This window comes from Leptidea sinapis, chromosome Z (assembly GCF_905404315.1).
Source record: "Leptidea sinapis chromosome Z, ilLepSina1.1, whole genome shotgun sequence".
NCBI lineage: Eukaryota > Metazoa > Arthropoda > Insecta > Lepidoptera > Pieridae > Leptidea > Leptidea sinapis.
The window spans coordinates 25,527,867-25,549,648 of NC_066312.1; the positions used below are offsets into that span (position 1 = coordinate 25,527,867).

At 35.4% G+C, this 21,782-nt stretch overlaps 1 protein-coding gene across 3 annotated transcripts; it reads left to right on the forward strand.

Annotated features, from left to right (window-relative positions):
* Positions 1 to 270: 270 nt before the first annotated feature.
* Positions 271 to 15,745, forward strand: LOC126978463 (nucleobindin-2). Of its 3 annotated transcripts, XM_050827278.1 has the most exons (11): positions 271 to 529; positions 876 to 991; positions 4,813 to 4,920; positions 5,190 to 5,297; positions 5,816 to 5,983; positions 7,132 to 7,254; positions 10,655 to 10,757; positions 13,878 to 14,111; positions 14,427 to 14,530; positions 14,830 to 15,334; positions 15,368 to 15,745. In XM_050827278.1, exons 2-11 carry the CDS (start codon positions 884 to 886, stop codon positions 15,565 to 15,567), a joined length of 1,761 nt encoding a protein of 586 aa, XP_050683235.1. In that variant the 5' UTR covers positions 271 to 529; positions 876 to 883; the 3' UTR covers positions 15,568 to 15,745. The 3 variants fall into 3 exon arrangements, with proteins under 3 accessions (XP_050683235.1, XP_050683233.1, XP_050683234.1); XM_050827276.1 differs by having other exon boundaries at positions 14,830 to 15,745; XM_050827277.1 differs by lacking the exon at positions 10,655 to 10,757 and adding an exon at positions 10,499 to 10,598 and having other exon boundaries at positions 272 to 529; positions 14,830 to 15,745.
* The last annotated feature ends 6,037 nt before the right edge of the window (positions 15,746 to 21,782 follow it).

The window sequence follows — 21,782 nt, forward strand, 5'->3', positions numbered from 1 at the left end:
TTAATAATTTGATACCACTTGTACTAGTTTTTTCCGTTCTGTGTATGAAGCCAAGGTGCAAGTAAAATTATTTTTCACAAAATAATATAATAACTATTTAGGTATCCATCCCTACTCTGTGGTAGAATGTTAGAGTAAATGTATTCTTTGTAATATCTACAACTCTATACCTACATTAAAGACTTAAAGGTCTTAGTTACCAGGTCATAAAATCCCAAAAAAAAAAACAATACCTACAAATTTTATTATAATAAGTACACGTCAGAACTCAGTTCTGCTAGTAAAGTAGGTACCTACTTACCTATGTATTGACTTTTGTGAATAATTACCTACGTTGGACGGTCTTACCTACATATTAACTTCATAGCATTATTCTTAGGAATTGGGAAGTACTGTTAAGTTAATGCATTATCGTTTTACTTAGTAAATTTTTGACATAGGTAGTTGATAGTACTACAATAGTCGAAATCCGAACCAAATGAGGTGTATAGCAACTATATAACATATAACGCATATGTACATTTACAAGGTAAATAGAAAGTACAAGTAGCTACAATACTACCCTTTAAAATTTATAGTAAAATCTTGATATTTTTCAATGATCAGTCAGTGATGTAACATTCCTCCACTCAAAATTTTATTTTTATATTATTTGGAACTGATGGACTTGTGGTCATTTTTTACATAAAATCTCTGTGATTTTAATATATTTCTACAACCAAACTGCTGTGATTCTTCTAGTGTTGTAGGGTAATGTGAATGTGTGGTGTTGATCACTTAGCAGCAGATGACCTGAACATTTGTTTGTCCTCTACCATAAAAAAGATACCTAAGATTGTTACAAAAGAAATTTAACTAGTTACATTGCTTTGCAGATAACAGAATGAGACCTATTCTATATTTGATGCTACTTATAGCAATTCTCCATTGTTCATATGCACCACCAGTTAATGAGAAGGCAAAAGAAGACAGTGAGATCAAAGATGACTTGGTAAGCTAATGCTGTTTAATTTTTTAAGATTGAAGATATATTATGTGTGTGTATATTATTTAAATTATGAAGTAGTTGCTATCCATCAAATATGTATATTACTATGGATATTATTCAACTAAACCCATTTGCCAAAAAACGGCCACCTAAAACTTTTCTGTACAACTATGATAATATTAAATATAAAAGGTTTTAAATATGAATTCAATTAAGATCAAAATAAAATTCAAATTCAAAGATTTGTATAAAAAATACAATTTAAAATCACTTTTTGAATGACAAAAAATGGAATAGTATGCCACAGACCTGAGAAAAAGGGGCACAAGAAACTCAGTTAACTTTTTTTTTCTTAATTTAGTTAAAATACATGTAGTATCTATAATTATTAAAACCTGAGCATGTTCACTCCATTCCCAGTCTATAAAGAAAATCATTTATACACATTACAATTTTTATAACAATTCTTTTGAATTTGGTATCAAATTTTTTTGTACATTTTCTGGGATCATGTTGTAAAGGAATATACATCACCCAATAAAAAACTTACTAACTCGACTTAACCAAGTAGTAAGTATAAAAAGTTTATGTTTGTTCCACATATTGACATTATGATTGTCGCAGTTTGTAATGACCCATTAATACCATCCTTCATCTTACATTAATTTAACACAGAATAAATTAACTAACTTAATGATTTAATGCAGGGCAAATTTCTTAACCTAAATGTAATAAAGTATATGAATATTATCTATGCATTGTCTGTTAAAAATTGGAACCTGTCATGTCATGTTTTAAGTCCTGCCATGCGATTTTCTTGATCAGTAGTTATATTGTGTTATTGGTATGTTTAATTGCCTCAAGCGATTTGCTAAGGAACATTACAAATGCAGTGCTTGTGGGTTGCAGTGGTAATTGCTTATAAAAAATAAGAGGCTTGCTGGGAATATCTGTTTCAAAACGCCATGGAGTCATTTGATGTGTGGCTGGGAGCTCCATCTTGTTGGAACCAAGTTCTTGTCTCCGCTATTCTTGGCCTCAAAAGTTCTGGGGAGGTTTTAGGTGCTTCGTTATTTTCTTACGGTTTTCACTGCTCCAATAACGACAATTTTGACGTTTTACGAACCCTTAAATTTATATGAAATTGAGCCTCTTCAGCAAATGCCAACCTTGCTCCGAAGCCGGCCTCCTTCAATTGCTGCGTTAATTGCAGCAATAAGGATGCAGTTTAAGACCCAACGTCAAAATTCGTAGTAGACAAGTGTAAAGCCGTCGGTCTCTTCCGAGTATCTAGATTCTCTATCTCTATAGTATCTCTTAGAGGTCTCTTCGAAATGCTTTATCCATATTTTAATTAAATTTGTACTATGGTATGGTATAGGGGCTCCTGTTTCCGCAATTAGACCTAGTGGTCTTGCTAGTGCATGGGTCCATTTTGCGTGCAGTAACGCGTGCCAACCAGCCCAGCTCCTTCCAGAAGTTCAGAACATGCCTGGGGTGTTCGCAGACTTCCTGGAGCGACCTCGTATTGGTTAAGGTTTTTGCCCGTTGGTTAGCCACCCCCGCACATTCCAGGATTACGTGAGCGACCGTTTCGTCTTCGGCCAGACAGCCTCAGACTTAGGACTGTCCGTTACGGCGATTGTGAAGAGGTGTTTGTTTAGTGATGTGTGACCCGTTAGGGTGCCCACCATTATACAGATGTCATGTCTGTTGAGGCTGATAAGTCTACGTGTCAGTTTGGACGATAGTGCAGGTATCGCCTCCTTCGACCGTCTACAGCTTAGAGCGTATCCATGAGCGCATTTGGCTGAAGGGCAGTGGCAGAAGTGCCAATGGAACAGTCACTAGATTTGCCGATGCCCGCCTTGCAAGCTCATCAGCTGCATCATTTCCCAACAAACCGCTATGTCCCTTGATCCATTGCAGAGTTACCCGGTTATCAGGGGCAACTTGTTCAAGGGTTTGGTGACACTCGTCGGGGTAAGGGTATGGAATTGTGTATGTTCAGTTCCTGTGAGAAGATGCCAGCACCAGTTCCAGTAGCCATTTTCGAGGCGTCTGTGTAAATTCTTAATTCATTTACACCAGACTGGTCAGCATTGTGCATAGTCCGAATCACAAGAGCGTTGCCGGCCTTTAAGGAAGGTGTACGCGCTTTTCTTGAAGGTACCCATGTCGTATCGTCCCGGAAACACCGCACAAGGAAGCCCATTCCACAGCTTCGTGGTACGAGGAAAATGAAGCGACGTCTCTACGCAACGCTAATTGATCCAGCCGTTCACAGAGTACTGGGTCCCCGACAATTCGAGCTGCTCTGCGTTGCACGCGGTCAAATGGATCGAGCTGATACTGGGGTGCGCCAGACCAGAGATGACAGCAATACTCCATGTGAGGCCGGCCCTGCGCTTTGTAGAGCGCTAGAATGTGGGCCGGCCTGAAGTATTGCCGTGCTCTATTTATGACGCCCAGTTTCTTTGAAGCCAGTTTGGCTTTGCCCTCCAGATGGCCACGGAATTGGCAATTGCTCGAGATTTCGAGACCCAGTATTCCGATACTAGGCGAGGCTTTAAGGGAAGTGTTCTCGAAGAGCGGTGATACGGCAAATGGGGTTTTTTTAGTGGTAAACGCGCAAACTTGAGTCTTCTGGGGGTTAAATTGGACAAGGTTCAACTTACCCCATTCCGCGACCTTCTCGAGAGAGGACTCGATAGAAGACACAAGTTTCTCCCGGCACTGGTCGACGTTTTCCCGAGAGAGTCCTGCATGGCCCGTGTATACGGCATCACCAGTGCTGTCGTCTGCATAGCAATGCATGTTGGCGGTGTCCAACATATCATTGATATGCAGAAGAAACAGCCTTGGGGCACTCCAGCGTTCACGGGCTTGGGATTCGAGCAATAACCGTCGATAACGACCTGTATGCTGCGCCCAGTGAGGAAGCTGGAGGTCCACTTGCATAAGCTCTCGGGAAGCCCAAATGATGGAAGTTTTGCGAGGATGCTTTGTTACCCTATTCCAGAGATTATCTGTTAGACAGTCTTCATTCTTCCATACACCCAACAGCTTTAGATGTAGAGTCGCCATTGTTTAGTAAATTTGTACTAAATAGATACTAATAACATTCATGAATGTGTTTTAATCTACGACTGGCGACTAGAACTCCACGAGTTCCACTAAACATACTAGACCCCGCCCGCGCGCTTTATTCCCCAAGAAAAATAAGGACGCAATATGCACGTTCTATTGCGCCACCCTTTATATTAAACATCGGGTTTGCGCAAATGTTATAGCAACTGACTGTTAAACATGAAGTCAAAATAATAGCCACAGTGTAGCATGGCCGGGCTAAGCTAGCGAATATTAAAAAAACATGCATCATGGGCTAATTAATGTATACCACTCAATGCTTTGTACTTTCGTTATTGATAGTCTAATCAATCTGGTGTTGCAACAAGTACTTAATACACGGCAGTTAACAAAAATGCCCACTAACAATGACCAATTAAATGAACACATTATATTTAAGTATTGTTTTCTAAATTCTTATTAAACAAATGGGATTTACCGGTATTTGCAGAAAGCATTCTTAGAGTTAATGTTTCATTAAATCACATGCTACCGTTGACTGTCAAAATGAAACAGAAAGTGATCGTATTTTATTTAATGAAACATTAAGTTTATAGATGTTTTCTGCAACCTAGCAGTTAAAAGTTTGAACTGAAATACATTTAATTTACTTGTCGCTATAAATTACTATTAGTAACTGTATTAAATTCTGCAAGATAAATAACTACATGGAGATAAATGTTTTCTGTCAATAGGAAGAGTATATGGAATACCATCGCTATTTGAAGGAGGTGGTGCAAGCCCTGGAGAGTGATCCTGAATTTAATGAACGGTTGGAAAAAGCTGATGAAGATGATATCAGGGTAAGAGTTTCTGTTAAATGTTACTCAGTCATGTTACGTGCAGCTACTTGCTTTTCATATTAAGAATGTTATTGTTACTATTATTTATTTTTTATGGAAGAGGAGGACAACCGAGCCTATGGGTCACCTGGTGTTAAGTGAGTCCCCTGTTGGAGTAAATTCCTTCATAATTGATTATAATTGTATGTTATATGAGTCTCAAAAATAAACTCAATATTACACATATTAAACCATTGCAATGATAATAGGACAGTAGTATTTATTTGCAGACGGGCAGAATAGCGGAGCAATTGGACTTTGTGAATCATAATGTCCGGAGTAAATTGGATGAAATCAAACGTCGTGAGTTGGAAAGGCTTCGGCATCTTGCCACCAAGGTAAAATAATTAAAATTTCTAACTGTCCTAATTATATTTATAGGTTCAATAGGTATCCAATGCTGGGGTACCTACAGAAAAGGGCGGTAGCGACGTTAGTGTCAGAATGGTGGGCAATTATCACTTTTTTTTATGACAATAAGGGACGAGACGAGCAGTACGTTCATCTGATGGTAATTGATACGCCCTGCCCATTACAATGTAGTACCACTCAGGATTCTTGAAAATCCCAAAAGTTTTGATCGGCACCACAATTGCGCTTGTCTCCTTGAGACACAAGATGTTAAGTCTCGTTTGCCCAGTAACTTCTCTAGCTACGGCGCCGTTCGAACCGAAACACAATAATGCTAACACATTACTGCTTCATGTACCCATAATCTAGCCGGCATCCTTATGCAAAGAAGCACTGGCTTAAAACTTCATTTCCACGAGGTCCACCTCACTGAAGGTCACAAATGACTCATGCTGTCAGTTCATGCTTTCAGAGCAGAAATAATAGATAAATTTATTTGTTATAGCAATTTGAGCTGGAGAATAATCTGGAACATGAAGGTAAAGTGGCCTCCAGTGACCATTTGGATCACCAGAACCCACACACTTTCGAAATTGAAGATCTGAAAAAGTTGATCAAGAAAACCACAGCGGACCTTGAAGTAGCCGATAAGCAGAGAAAGGAACAGTTTAAGGTTAGTTTATTTTCTGGTCTGTCATTTATCCACGTGACCTACTTTTGAGGACCTAGACAGTTTACTTACATAGCTTAGTAAGTAATAGTGTAATAATATAGTACTTCAGAGTAGTAATCAAATCAAATCAAAATCACTTTAATCATGTGGGTCAAGGAAATGACACTTATGAATGTCAAAAGTTTTCTTTTTACATTTACCACCACTTTTGGAAACGTCGAGCTTTAATGAGAAGAAGTAGCACTGCCACTCTAAAATATCATCACTTACAGCTTCATCGTTTTACGAATCATTTCAATTACAATATATATAATTAAAGAGAAGCAACTAAAAAGCAGTAAAATAGTTCTCGCCAAATCCTTATTCTCGACCGAATAAAATGGTCATTATTAAGTTTCTGTGTATGTGTATAATTTTAAAAATTTCCAAGACTCCTGTGTGTGTCCTCCACACAGGAGTGGGGGACCATTCAATATTGCATTTAAAAAACCTAACTCAAATTCAAATATGTTAATTCAAAATAGGATGTTATATCATTTAATGAAAGTCGAAAGCTACCACCCCCTCAAAAAAGTGTGCCTCAGCTTGAGAAGACCGGGCAAGTAACTCAGCGGATTTTTTTATATAAAAATATGGATTACAGTGTAATATTGTACAATAAACATTATTTAGATAGCCCGAGGGTGTTCGCTCGATTCCAAGTCTGTGGTATCATTAAGAAATTCATTTATGTTATAATAACATTTACTACACAAACGTTTTCAACAATTCTCTTAAATTTCACAACACATTTGTTTAGTACATCTTCTGAGATCATGTCGTTAAAGCATAATATGTTGTAACTTAAGTTAAAAGACTTATTAACTTGACTTAATAAAGTCTCAGGCATAACAAGTTTATGTTTGCTTCTCGTGTTAGCGTAATATTTGTCGCAGTTTCTAGCAAATTCCTCAATGTGGTTATTAACATACAGAACATCTCCGACCTGGCTGTCTACCAGCCCACAATTTGGTAATGCGGAGACGGTTGGGTTGGGCTTGTATAGATTCCCTCTTCTGAAATCGTTGTACAACGACTTATCAACTCCGACTTTACATCCCAGACCGTAAAAAAATACAATAAAATTAACAGAAAAATAATATTTTCAGGAGTACGAAATGCAAAAAGAGTTTGAAAAGCACCAGAAGTTAGAAGCGTTGGATGAAGCGAAGAAGAAGGAGTACATGGAGAAAATGAAAGCAGAAGAGGAAGCAAAGAAACACCATAAACCGGTGAGCGTTTTAAGCATACCATAATATGAGTCATGGTGTTACATGACATATTTCTGATACGTTAACTGATGCATGTCATTTCATCCGCAGACTTGTTATACTCGCGCGTCACGGGTTGTAACAAACACTTTCTAAATCACGGCTTCGCTGTAACTCGTTAGTTCATTATTAGCGAATTGCCCATATAATCTAAGTTTGCAAGTGCAATTGTAGGAACAACTGCTACTCTGGCAGCTTTAAATAAGAAGGAAATTGAAGAAAACATTTGTGTGGAGACATCACCTATACTTTATCCATTTTATTAATAGTTTTTAACAGCTCACACCCATGAAGTTTCGTATTGTTGAAGCTCTAATATCATACAAATAATATTGTACTGCATGGACGGAACCACCCCCTTAGTGATGTGCCACACATAACGATTACTACGATTGTGTAACAGTTAACAAATAATCGGTAGAAATAAATGATAATATGCAAATTGTTGAAACCAATAAATTAAAATATTAACATTATTTAAACATTATGTAAATTTTATTTTCTTTTTAGTATTAGAGTATACATATAAAAAAAACTAAAATAGTTTAATTTCATTTATGAACATGAGTCGTCAGAATCAATCATCATTTATACTAGATTCGTCCCATGAGGACACTTCGGTAATATTCAAATTTAAAAACACTTTATTCGTGTCAAATTAAAAAACAAAAATTGTTTCTTATTGAATTTACCACTACTGCGTAAAGGGTTGAGCTAATGAGAAGAAGTAGCAAGAAACTCATTGCCAATCTTTTAAGTCAAGATTTATATTTTTATTTGTTTTACAAATCATTTCAATTACAATATATGCAAAGTGACGCAACAAAAATACTCAAATGTCAAAAACTGAAAGGCTTACACGGGTAAGTAAAAAAAAGAAAAAAAAAAATTAAATTAATACTTATAAACACAAGAGTTATTGAGTATAGTAGATGCATCAATCCACACATACCGTAAATAAATAGAGGCATTATGTGAGCATTTCATAAAATAAAATATATAATAACTTTAACTTTAAAGGAAATAATAATTATAAAAAACACATCAAGCAGACCTCCTGGTAACAAGATCATCCAGCCAATATTAATGATTAGCTCTTGTGTGCATAAGTTATCAAATGCAATGTCACGGTCCCAATCAGACATTATGACTCTTAGTTCTCTCCACCAAACTTGCCCAGTTCTCTTTCAACATTCGCTGTGAAAGGTGGGTTTGTATTGTTTTTGCAGCATGCCCTTTTACTTGTGCCCATATGAGCCCTATGGCGTTGTATTGGCTATGATATATATGGAGGAATCCTAAGGACGATTTGAAAATATTCTGCTGCCATTTCATCGATCAAATACCGTTCTGGTTTCCTTTTGATTTTGAATATTATATTTTTTACATTGAATAGTCCACATTTTCTCCATTTTCGCGTAGTATGTAGTGATAATTTCATGTGTTTTATTTAAAATTTTTTGAGAACTTTCATATGTATAATTTCTACGATTATAATGTTTATTTTAATATTAAATAAACACGAAAAGAAATGTTATATTTTTTACAAAATAACAAAGGAATATCGATTTTTACGTCCTTTACATTTTATTTGTAATATTTTTATTATTAATCTGCTTAAACGTATGTTAATGTCCCTTTTGTAACTTGATTTTGGTTTGCACCTATAATTGGGTTGTCACCTAAAAATATATCTGACTTAGTTATTAAGAAAGTGTATTGGTGCTCACCCTGTAGGAGCAATAAATTATTAAATTTAGAACATCACTATAACTTGTGAGTCGTCAAGCTGTCAAAAAACTTTTAATAAAATGGACAAATGATACGATATTATATTTTATAAGGAGAATAAGACAACAAATATTTTTTTTCCATCTGCGAGCCATTATTAGTAATTACTACTAGGCCAGTGAGATAGAAGTTCTCCATGAGTTTTGATTTATCCTTGAATCAGGTGGATCGCAACAGAACCTATTAGTTCACTCAACTGTAGGGTTATTATTCGCATTCGCTTACAACCCACTTTGATAAGGTTGAATTGTTTCATTTGCAACGTTTTTTTTTTCTCGAGTTCTTATCGGCTGCGCCAATCGACGTGACCACGAAATCGTTCATATCGGGGACATATTCGTGTCGTCTATGTTTATTTGAAATATTTCGTATTTAATTTATTATTATCTGTTATTGTATTCGGCATTGTGGAGTTGCGGCGATATTTGAAGGAACTAGCATGAAATATTCATAAATAATATCTATCATCTGGTCTATTGTCACGTTTATGAATATATTATTCCAAATATTTCAAAGGGCTGCACGATTAAAATATATTTTATAGATGAACATTATTAACAGAAATACTAAAGAATATGCAGCGCGTTATGTTTTTCGGTTTCACCACCAAACAATGTAATATTTATGTTGTTACCCATGAATTCTATTGGATTCTAGAATTTTTTTATAAAAACTAGAATTTCGCTTAATTGACGTACTTATATTATCTAAAATTAAAAAAAAAGTTATGTGGCGCTTATGTAGTAGTATAGACTTGTTGTACCTACATTTTGCGCCTTTTATGTATTAATGGGGTAAAAGGGGTTTCAATAAGCCTTAATTTTTATTTAGAGACATTTATTTTATTCTAAATGATACAGATTTATTCGATGGGTTAGTGTGCCTACAGCAAACACTGTTAATGTTAATTTAAAATTAATATAATCTTAATAAAACATTAATGAACTACTACCAAATAAGCTTACCAGTGGGAGGCGCCTTTGCACAGGATGCCGGCTAGATTATGGGTACCACAACGGCGCCTATTTCTGCCGTGAAGCAGAAATGTGTAAACATTCTGTGTTTCGGTCTGAAGGGCGCCGTAGCTAGTAAAATTACTGGGCAAATGAGACTTAACGTCTTATGTCTCAAGGTGACGCGCTCAAATGTAGTGCCGCTCAGAATTTTTGGATTTTCCAAGAATTCTGACCGGCACTGCATTGTTATGGGTAGGGCGTACCAATTATCAGCAGCTGAACGTCCTGCTCGTCACATCCCTTATTTTCATAAAAAAAAGTTCAGATTGGGTCCAAAAGATTTCAGTTTGTAAATTCTAAAGATAATAATTTAGAGTTTTAATTTAGAGTTATTGTACATTTTGTTTATATTTGTTGAGTTGCCATTTTTATCATAACGAAACATTGCAACGATACAGATTCACCACCCTGGCTCTAAGCAACAACTCGAGGAGGTTTGGGAGAAACAGGATCATATGGATCAACAGTTTGATCCGAAAGCATTCTTCATGATGCACGGTGAGTGTCGGTGGTTCGATAGAGATATTAATTGTATTATATGTTGTCTGTGGCAGCTGCATCACCCCGCGACGAGAAATCACTTGTTAGAGTTGTGGAAAAGTGTCGACAAAATGGACGAAAGCGATTTCGACCCAAAGGTGTTTTTCATGATGCATGGTAAGGTCCACGGCGTGCTTTCTATGTTGTTTGTTTGTTGTTTATGGTTGCGTCAGACGTGTTGTGAAACATATTGCTGTTTCATTATTTTACGCTAAAAAGAAAATTTTAGGGGAGATAAAAAATAGGCTGAGTCTATTAATACGGGTACTGTACGAACAATTTATAATTATTAATACGGTTACCGTACGAACAATTTATAATTATCAATACGGGTACTGGACAAACAATTTATTATTAGGCTGTTGCTATTCGTCCGGCAACTGGACGAATGAATTTAATTAGTCGTCCGATTATCGGATTAGAGAGAAAAAAGACATCATTGAATGAAATTTAATTGTTAACTTAACCTAACCAATTTTAATGAATTGTAGTTGATAGAGCTTTGGTCCACGATTATAGTGCTACCACTCTTATTACAACGTAATACACAGTTTTCAAGAAAAACCAAAATAAAAGTCTACCCTCCCCCCTCCCTAATTTGTTAATGGGGGGAAACGCCTACAATTTGGTTCCGGCACGTAACTTTTGCTTTCACGTTTTAATCAACATTTATTCATATAAGGTGAAAACTTTTTTAGGCGCGTTAAGATATTTTTATTCGAAGATTAGATTGTATTGTATATAGAGCCCAGGCTGGTTCAATAAAAACCAGACTAAGATGTCGATACGTTTAAATTACTTAAATTATCAAATTTTAATTTTTGTCACTTTAATTAATTTAATGTAATTCTAACAAAGAATTGTTATTTTACAGTTTGAAGCACTTATGACGGTTTCCTTTTTAAATAATTTTTCCTAAATTATAATATCTCCACTCCACAATACTTATTAAGTCGTACCTATTGGTATGGTTTCGGAGTATGTACATGAAAGTAATTGAAGATATTGTCAAATACAAATAATGTATTTAATAAAGTAATTTTATGTTTACTTTACGGTCTTATAAATACTTTGTAAACAAAACATACGTTTGTTCGTTTTTGTGTTCGTTCAATTCAAACCGTTTCATACAAACACATCTGACGCAACACTTCACACTTCACTTTTTATTTGGTCCACTCATATTATAATTTATTTGTACTTTTGGCTTAGTTGCACGCATTTTGGATTTTATTATGTATGTACTTACATTTTAGTGTTGTTTTATTTTTAGAAATAAAATTAGTATAGTCTTGTCTTAATACCAAGCATGTAATAACATCTTTTAAATCCAAGGTGGTAGGTGAATAAGTTACAAATAAATTCCGACTAAGTAACGTACCATACTTGGTTGCCGTAGCGTCGGTTTTTGTTGTGAATTTACCCAAAGCACAAAGAAAATATACATTTTTAACAGTTATTAAATTCGCTTTATACGGGTCGTCCTATATATGCGAGATTAATTAATTAATTAATTTTTCATGTATACTAAAAACACTGATGAGAGTATTGCATATGCAATACCTATATAGGTAGCCGTAAAATAGTTTTATTTTTTTATTTACAATTAGAAAAGAAAGTATTTATGAAAGTATTTATAATTAATCAACCTAATTTTTCAATTTGTATTAATAAAAGCACTTTGTAGATGTTATTAATAAATTCTTAATTCTTTTGTGCTCTTGTAGACTAATCAGTTATCACCAGTACACCTTTATTCCACCAAATGCAGCCAAGTTCACTATGTCACCGACATTCTGAAGCACACTGACGAAAACTACAAAGTTGCTGTTAATTAAAATAGTTTGATGAAAACATAACAAACACCTATCGAACAAAATACATCATGAAGGATCAAAGATCTGTTTTATTATTGAGTACACCAGGCTAGTACACCAGGCTCTTAGAGGCTTAATTGGCCTTCCCTTCCAAGTATCACGGAACTGAACGTCTATCGTTAAATCGAAGCCTAGTATGTGGATAAAAGGTGTGGTAGTTAGAAGAGTGATATGCAGTTGTGGACATACGACAAAGGGAGACTTTTTAGCGGTGAACGCTTAAACTTGGGTCTTCTTGGGGGATTAGTAATAGGCTATTTTATTGTAACCGATGTGAAAAATCTAAAAGTTTACATTAAGAAGTCAATAAATGTAGTTTCAGTTTCATTAATAATATAAATTAGACAATGTTTAAAATTATTCACTTATTCATGTTTTTTACTAAGTGAAACGGCGGTCCACGTTTCGAGAGAGTAGTCGACCTGAAAACGTGATGCGGAAAGGTCTCAAAATGTCGGGTGAACTAAATTAATAAATAAAATGTAAATCTTACTCAAAAATTTAATGATACAAATACATTTAAAACACAGTTACAATAACACGCATTTTAATCATTTAAAAAGTGTTTTATTCAGATTGAAATTTTCAAAGAAGATAACCCTAACGTCGTCAGAAGAGTCGTTAGAGTCACACGATAGAAAGAGAGGCAACTTCTAGATGAGGATCGGTCCTGCGCTGCCCTCATCCAAACTACTCGAAGGCCTACCAATACTACATCTTCCGGTACGTGGTCGCCGTTCGAAGCCCTGCCCTCTGCCATTTCAGTTTCGCAACCACATGGGCTCGGTAACTTCTCGGTAGAGGTGTGTCATTGAAGGTTTTTAAATTAATTTAATGTAACTGTTTTTTGTCAATGGTCAACAGGTTGAAAAAACTGTTAATTCGTCAACGGGTTTTGAAAAATCGGTTAATGCATTTATTAATAATTTAGATTTTATTAGGTTTTTATTTCGTCAATATAATATCAAGTCAACGTTATCGTTCGCAAATTCGTCAACTCTTTTGAATTAAGCTGTTTTCGTGAGGCATTAAAATTCTTCATTTATTGCGAGTTACGGGCGAAGACGTTGATTGAATTTATTAGCTTATTATGTTCAGGTTCAGGTTTTTTCGTTGAAGAAAAACAGTTAATTCGTTAACGAATATAAAACTGTTAATAAAAACAGTTTATTGATTTAACGACCACCTCTACTTCTCGGGTTCTCCTCATTTATCTATCGATCTCGCATGGAGACCGAGCATAGCACTCCTTTGCCCTCTGAGCGATGATGAGCTTCCTCATAAAGCCCATATTTTGCGACCACGACATAAGTTATAATATTAATTTATTGTATAAGTGTGTTGGTATTGTAATATGTAGATGTGGACGGGAACGGTGTTTGGGATGCCGACGAAGTGAAGGCGTTGTTTATAAAGGAGCTGGACAAAGTGTACGGGCCGGGTGGGCCCAATAAGGATATGCATGAGCGCGCCGAGGAGATGGAGCGCATGAGGGAACACGTCTTCAAGGAGTACGACAAGAACCGGGATGGCCTCATCGACTTCCAGGAGTTCATGCTCGAAACGCAGCGCGCCAACTTTAACCAGGACGAAGGTAATAATCTTAGATCATCTATACGTCTAGATAGACTATGACAAAATTGAGGTTGACAGTTGACAGACCTATATTTTGAACAATGAGCGCACACTAACACAAAGTGACGTTCGAATCTTGAGTGTAAGAGGTAGCTTGTCACGCACACTAAAGTAATAAATCTGGCTGTTTTTATTCGTTGTCTAGCAGCAAAAGGCTCAATCTAGACGTGTTAGTGCAGATAGTAAAATAAAATGTTATAAGATAGGAACATAAAGAATTAAGCAACAGATAATATGTAATTGTTTTTGATTGATTTTAATTAATATGTTGCAGGATGGAAATCGATTGATGAGAATCAAATCTACTCTCAAGCAGAATACGCTGAGTACGAACGTAGGAGGCTGGAAGAGTTGGCATATTTACAACAACGTGGATTGGTTCGTATTTAACTAGAGATTTACATCACTTTCAAGGTTGACAAGTCCTAGTTAGACAAAGTTACTTTTCGCCTTCTGTAGAAAGTCTGTTCGTTCAATAGGTATCTGTAGGTATTGATATGTACGTAATAATTTCTCGCTGGAACTCGCACTATAGATACTCTTTTGCTGTTTTTTGGTTAGTAATTCCTGTTTGAGTTGTAGGGTGTTATAAATGCCTATTAAATTACATTCTTTAAAAATGGGCACTAAAAATTAAAATCAGTTTGTGGAAAGATAAAATAATAATCGTTTTCCAGGTTGACGCTCATGGCCGCCCGGTACCAGGAGCTGAACGTCAACTTCATCAGTATCAACAACAAAAATTGGCCTATCATCAGCAGCAGCAACAAGCGTACCAACAAGCACAATATCAAGGTCAACAATTTGCCCCACCTGGTCAGCAAGGCTATCAACAACATCCAAATCAGATGCCACAATATCCCCAGGGCCAACCTCAACACCAAGGTCAACAACCTCCAGCACAACAGCCTCCTCAGGGTAATTACCAACAACAACAATATCAACAACAGGGACAATTCCAACCGCAACAACAGGGTCAGCAACCACCAGTACAAGGTCAAGCCTCGCAAGATCAACACCACTCACAACAGGCCCAAGCACAAGGTCAAATACCTCAGACACAGTTCCAATCGCAACAAGGCCAACAGCAACAAGCTCAAGCTCAACCATCTCAGGGTCAATTCCAACAACAACAAGGTCAACCACCCCAGGATCAATTAAAACAGCAACAAGCTCAACAAACTCAGGGTCAATTCCAACAGCAACAAGGTCAACCTCAGGGTCAATTCCAACAGCAACAAGGTCAACCTCAGGGTCAATTCCAACAACAACAGGGTCAGCCACCCCAGGGTCAATTACAACAGCAACAAGCTCAACAACCTCAGGGTCAATTCCAACAGCCCCAAGTGCAGGGTCAACCTCCTGTTAACGCTAACATAAACCAAGCCAACCAGAATGCACAAATAAAACACTAAATCAGTATCTGTTTAATTAATTATATGTGTTGTGTCAATACTAGTTTTATCATTGTTTAATCCAGTGCCGAACTCATCTGCATATTGTGTACTACACTCATACTCCTGCTTAATATTTACATCTATCTTGTATCGAGATTAATAATATTATAGTATGAAATAAATGATTGGTATGTTATTTTGTAGTCTCCTTTCTTTTTAATAAACAGCAGGAGGCAAAGTACCTGCGATTCCTCTTACTTTCTCCAGGTGTTATCACCTAATCTTAAAAAAACGTCAAATGATTTGAGTTTTATTTTATTAAGAAATTAGTTATGCTTTATTAATTATAAATATTCGAAATTGGCTTTTTGAGTTTTCTTCACTAATCCGGATTCAGATTTCAGTTGCTTACGATTGAAAAAGCATTTGTTTCATAATTATAATTATATGAAATTTCATAAACGATGCTTATGAATGTCAAAATTATACGTTTTGTTATCTACGACCCCCTGTTATAATTAAATTAAAAAAAAAGTTTAATTAAAAGTTGAAAGAAACTGCCAGTCTCGTAAATCATCTATTACATAATCATATATACAGTTCAGCATACATACAGTTGCAACACATGATATCTTTGAAATGCAAGTTAATGACATCTCACCTCAAGCAACGCCCACGAGCAATTATATTTTAGCATCCACTCCAAACCCTGCCACAGGAGCACTACTGGAGAACTATAATAATATCATTAGGGGTTAAAATATGAAATTGCCGATTTGTACCGAAAAATTGAAATTAGTTTTTATTAATTTAACATATTTATTTACTTTTATTTATTCAAAATAATTACCTTTTTTATCTATATATTGCTGCCATCTATAGGAAGGTCATTAATGCCTTTGTGGTAGAACTGTGGTGATCTAGATTCGACAAACTGTGAAAGCATTTTCTACTGCCTCCTGAGAAGAAAACTTTTTATGACGTTATTAACATCATACTGAGACCACCAAACAGTTACCTTTTTATTGGTAAGCTTTGCTTTAGGACACTGTCACAAACGCCGCGTTTGACCTGGGGTCAGCTATTGCATTTTTCGCTTACTGTTATCGTAAAGATCCACTTCTAATAAATATTCCTTCATCTCTGTATCCATTCAACAAGACAATACCAGTTTTAACACGCGTTTCTTTCTGCAGATTAGTAAAATAATGAGGCACCCATTTTTCATATTTTTTAATGTTATTGATTTGATGAAAATGATTAATATTGTTGGCAAGGTAACGTTAACACATGTCGCTAATTCCTGAATAGTTTGGCTCGGATCCGCTTCTACCATCTCCTTCAATTCATTGTTAATCACCTGTGTGAGCGGTCTTCCACGTGGTTCGTTCTTCAAATGAAAGTTTCGGGCACGAAAGCGTTTAAAAAAAATCGCACGGTGCGTTCATTAACAGTCCCCTCTCCAAATGCAACATTGATATTGCGAGCTGTTTTCGTCCGCGTTAGTTCCGCGAAAAGACTCGTATTCAAAAATCACTCGAATTTTCGAATTATCCAACTTTCTTGTCTAAGCTGAATAAAGAAAACAACAAATTCGAATGTTGCACATTTTTAAACGAAGAACTACATAGGTACCACGTGAAAAAAATTTCACTCTAAAATCTCAAACCATGAAGGTTCTATGTCGATTCGAATCAACTATTACAATAAAACGACAATTTCATACTTTAAATCCTATTATATTGAATGATTTAAAATGTTTAAAACGTGAGGATGTAAGCTTACATCTCGTAGTAGGAATGAATCAAATCAAAATCACTTTATCATTACTCACTTTATTATTGTAGGTTATGGAAATGACACTTATAAATCTAAAAAAAAAAGTTTCTTATTGAATCTACTGCTACTTTGTAAAGGGTTGAGCTAATGAGAAGAAGTAGCAAGAAACTCATTGCCACTCTTTTAAATCAAGATTTACATTTTCATCGTTTTACAAATCATTTCAATCACAATAGATATAATATGTAAGGTGATGCAACAAACATACTCAAACGTCAAATATTCAATGCCTTACACGAGTAAGTCAAGAAAATAAATGTGAATTAATTCAAAACAAACACCCTACACACCGTAAATAAATAAAAGTATTCTGTGAGCATTTTATGAGCAATTATATTATATTATTAATTATATATATTTATATAAAAAATATATGAGATCAGGCAGCTCATACTTATTTTGACAAATGTGGTTCTATCCATATTACGTGAACTCCTATCAAAGAATAATAATATAAGTTAGACAAAAATAAAAACTTATCAGTTATTTTATAGAATTAAATAATACAATTCTTGCGCAAAAGAAGGAGACGTTACATCCTCGTCTAAACTCTCAAGAAGACGAGTGCAGAATGATCTAAACAGTGTGTATCGGAGTAAGGCTAATAGAGAAGCGTCGATAATTTTTAAAACCAAAAAAATAATAGTAGAATGAAATCCATTGGAAATGAAAGAGAATATAACAAAACAAAAAATAATTTAGGGTCAATCTTATGTCGAAAAGAGGAAAAGTGGATGTGTTTAAGGGTAAAAAAGGCTTATATAGATTTCTGGCGATACTCCATTTCGGATACAATCTATAGACCTATGGAAAATAATTTGATAGCAAAGTTGTAGATAGTAAAAAGATCTACAACTTTTGATTTTGCACTCTTTTCACATAGCCTACCTCGGTTACGGTTTCATCTTTTAATCATTTTCAAAGGCTTCAGCACTCGTCTATAAGACCGTTTTATGATGTGTTATTTATTATAGAGACATTATAAAAGTCCAGCAGAAATAATTCTGTTGACATTAGGTAGTTACATGACAATACTGATTTCGGAGACAAATGCTTCACGGACTCTGGCCTCGGATGTAAACCAGAATCCGAATGTACTCGTATGCTGTCTAGTACTTACGAGTGCACTCACATATTTTGTAATTTTATTTTTATGGAAGAGGAGAACCAGCGCGAGTACGGGTCACCTGATGTTAGGTGATCACTGTCCCCCACATTGTCCTGCAACATCAGAGGAATACAAGAGCGTTGCCGGCGTTCAAGGAACGTGTACAAGCTTTATTGAAAGTTGCCATGTATCGTCCTGTAAACACCGAGCGCTAAGCTCATGTCCCGGTTGGGTAGTTCGTGGAAGAACATGGAGTACAAGTTATTTGACAATCAAAATCCAGGTGTTGAGCATTGTCATCATCATTTCAGCCGGAAGACGTCCACTGCTGGACAAAGGCCTCCCCCAAAGATCGGTCCTGTGCTGCCCTCATCCAACCTATTCCGGCGATCTTGACCAGATCGTCGGTCCATCTTGTGGGGGCACTACCAGCACTACGTCTTTTGGTACGTGGTTGCCTTTCGAGGACGTTACTTCCCCAACGGCCATCTGTCCGTCGAGCTATGTGCCAAGTCACCGACATTTGATTTCCTCATTTCTGATTCGATCTCGCAGGGAAACTCCGAACATGGGTGGTGAGCATCTTGAGTAATAGATAGCACCAGGTCAGAGGTAGGTACGAGATAGATACTAATATTTCAGAAATATTGCTGTAGATAATAAATTTAACTTTGATTTTACAAAGCCTAAAACAATATATTCTTAAGTGTCGTATGAGATATCCTAACACAGTAGCTACTGTACTAATCGTAATTACTTCGGTATAAAGTCAAGAGTAAAGGTCAGTGATAAAGGCTGATAGTTGGAAAGTACCGCAAGTGATTAACAAGAATTGTAGAAATAATACTTAGTTATGTTTTTATAACATGCCGAACTTGATAACAATAGTCATAACAACTGCCATTGGATGTTACTTCATACTTAAACGTTTGAGTATAATATTAAGTATGTATCTATATAATAAATAACCTGTCTAGATACCTAAAGAGTCAAACCGACTAAACGCACTTTGAATTGTGGAAATACCAACGATGAAATTTATCATTATGATTTCATAATTAGCCTAGCTTGATTTTATTTTGGTAACCAAAAACTAGTAGTTTTATATCAGTGGTTAGCTTGGATAAACCTTGGCTAAAAAGGACAATTTAAATAAATGAATATTATAGATACTAATTGTCAGTATGTTTTTTTGAAAAAATAATTAATCATAAAATCCATATGTTACATTCGAACCTAGCACCGGATCAACGTGACGCACAATTGTTATTATTCAATAGGTACAATCTCAATAAATATCAGACCGACTGATCATTTTATTAGGTCATTCGTGACATCTGCAGCTTGCGTAAACAAATTTATCAAATGCAAGCTAGTAATATTATCAACACAAATATAATCATGTTTCTAATTGATGACTCTAGCTGTATCATTTTAATAACTAAATAACCGTCTCTAACACAAATTGTACCCACGATATACGGTTGATTACATCTTGTTTTAAAAACATTAAAAAAAAACAGCTATGAATGTTACCAAAATATATTATGTCATGCAGATTATTTTTAATTTTGTATAATATTTATGCATTGCAAAATGCAGTCCATTGTAAAAAAGAACCATTTAATTATCTCCATCAATAGTACCTACCTAAAATTATAAACTACTAGCTGATCCAACAGACGTTGTTCTGTAGATAATAAAAAAGACGGTTTTATATGAATTTTTCAATAATATTGTATAACATCAAAAATTATTATGTTGTAAAATATGCTCCCTGTTGTTATAATGAAATTGTTTCATAGCAGAACTGTCAAACCGTGCGTCACTAAATTATCTCATAGAAAATATGTCCAGCCAAAACAAATATTGAAAAAAAAAAATTTTGGGTCTCAAATCGAAATAAAAAGTATCCTACCTCTCAAGTTGGACTCCATGAAATAATCCCCACTAAAATCCGTTCATTAGTTTAGGAGTCCGTCGCGGACAAACAACATGTCACGTAATTCATATAAATTAAGATTTTATAAAGTACTAGCTGACCCGGCAGACTTCGTAGCGCCTCAATCGATAAACGATCTAAACTTTTGTATAAAATAAACTTAAAACAAACAAAAGGAATCCTTTTTTAAGTGTCATTACCCGTGTTTTAAGGAAGTTTATTTTTTATCTCCTGAGAAAGTTAGAAAGATATAAAAATTCATTTTAAACTATTCATTTTATTTGATTTCTTAACGACGCACGAGGGACACATCAAAGGAAAATCAAAATTGTTGTTTTTATTTAATTCCGTGTATTTTCATATTTATTCAACCTTTTAAACCTTCTCTGGACTTCCACAAATAGTTCAAGACCAAAATTAGCCAAATCTATCCAGCCGTTCTCGAGTTTTAGCGAGACTAACGAACAGCAATTAATTTTTATATATATAGATAGATTTCTAGTAACTTCTACTACTAAGTAATTTCTATCATTGTAACATACTTTGAGAGAAGTGTAATAATATTTACATTACAATTGTTACCAGCTAAGTAGCCTTATCCGAGTAAAAACCACTTAACCAGCCGTTTGAAAACCTTTATTTTATTGAGTCATTGGTACTCGTTTATTAGTGACCTATTATAATTCAAACTTAAATAAAATAATATTACTGTCGTAAGTTTCGGAGCACTAGGAAGAGAGAGGACCGTTCATATTTCATGTACCTATTATCAAGGAGCAATCAGGTGTCACAAACTTAAAACTTATGATATGAAAGGCAAGCAGGCTCAAGAAGCGACACATTCGATTGAAGACTACTGTGCAATCTGCAAGCTCTATTTACACATGAATGGCCTACTGAGACTCAACATATTCAGAGGTTGTCTGTTTACACCCTTCATATTCCCATACATGTATCCCAAAGTTGTCATAATTTAAACTGCGGGTTTGTTTGGCCAGTGCATTGACTCAGGTGCTAGAATATTCTTCCCTGTTCTAGTTTATAGAACCGTTGATAACATTTTCCACACCAATCTTGTATTGACCTTGACATGCCAAGGTGATCGCTTCAACTATTATGTAATTTGTTTCTGCTTTAAACGAATATTTTCAACAATAAGTTACTCAACTTTTTGGACAATGTTTAAAGAAGTGACCTCATCGGCCGGCCCCAGCGGTGAAGGTGATCGCCTTCAGTTGACTTGCTGAGATAAATTGTTATATTATATCACTTTTAAAACATTTAACTAAATAATGGTAGGTATAGTAACGCTCTACTATCAGCTTGTTGATAACTTAGTGGGCA

Bases quoted from the DNA above. Each gene is read 5' to 3' on its own strand.
- LOC126978463 (XM_050827276.1), top strand. From the start codon at position 884: ATGAGACCTATTCTATATTTGATGCTACTTATAGCAATTCTCCATTGT. The intron at 5,984-7,131 runs GTTAGTTTATTT...TAATATTTTCAG, and splicing joins AGAGAAAGGAACAGTTTAAG to GAGTACGAAATGCAAAAAGA. The intron at 14,112-14,426 runs GTAATAATCTTA...AATATGTTGCAG, and splicing joins CAACTTTAACCAGGACGAAG to GATGGAAATCGATTGATGAG.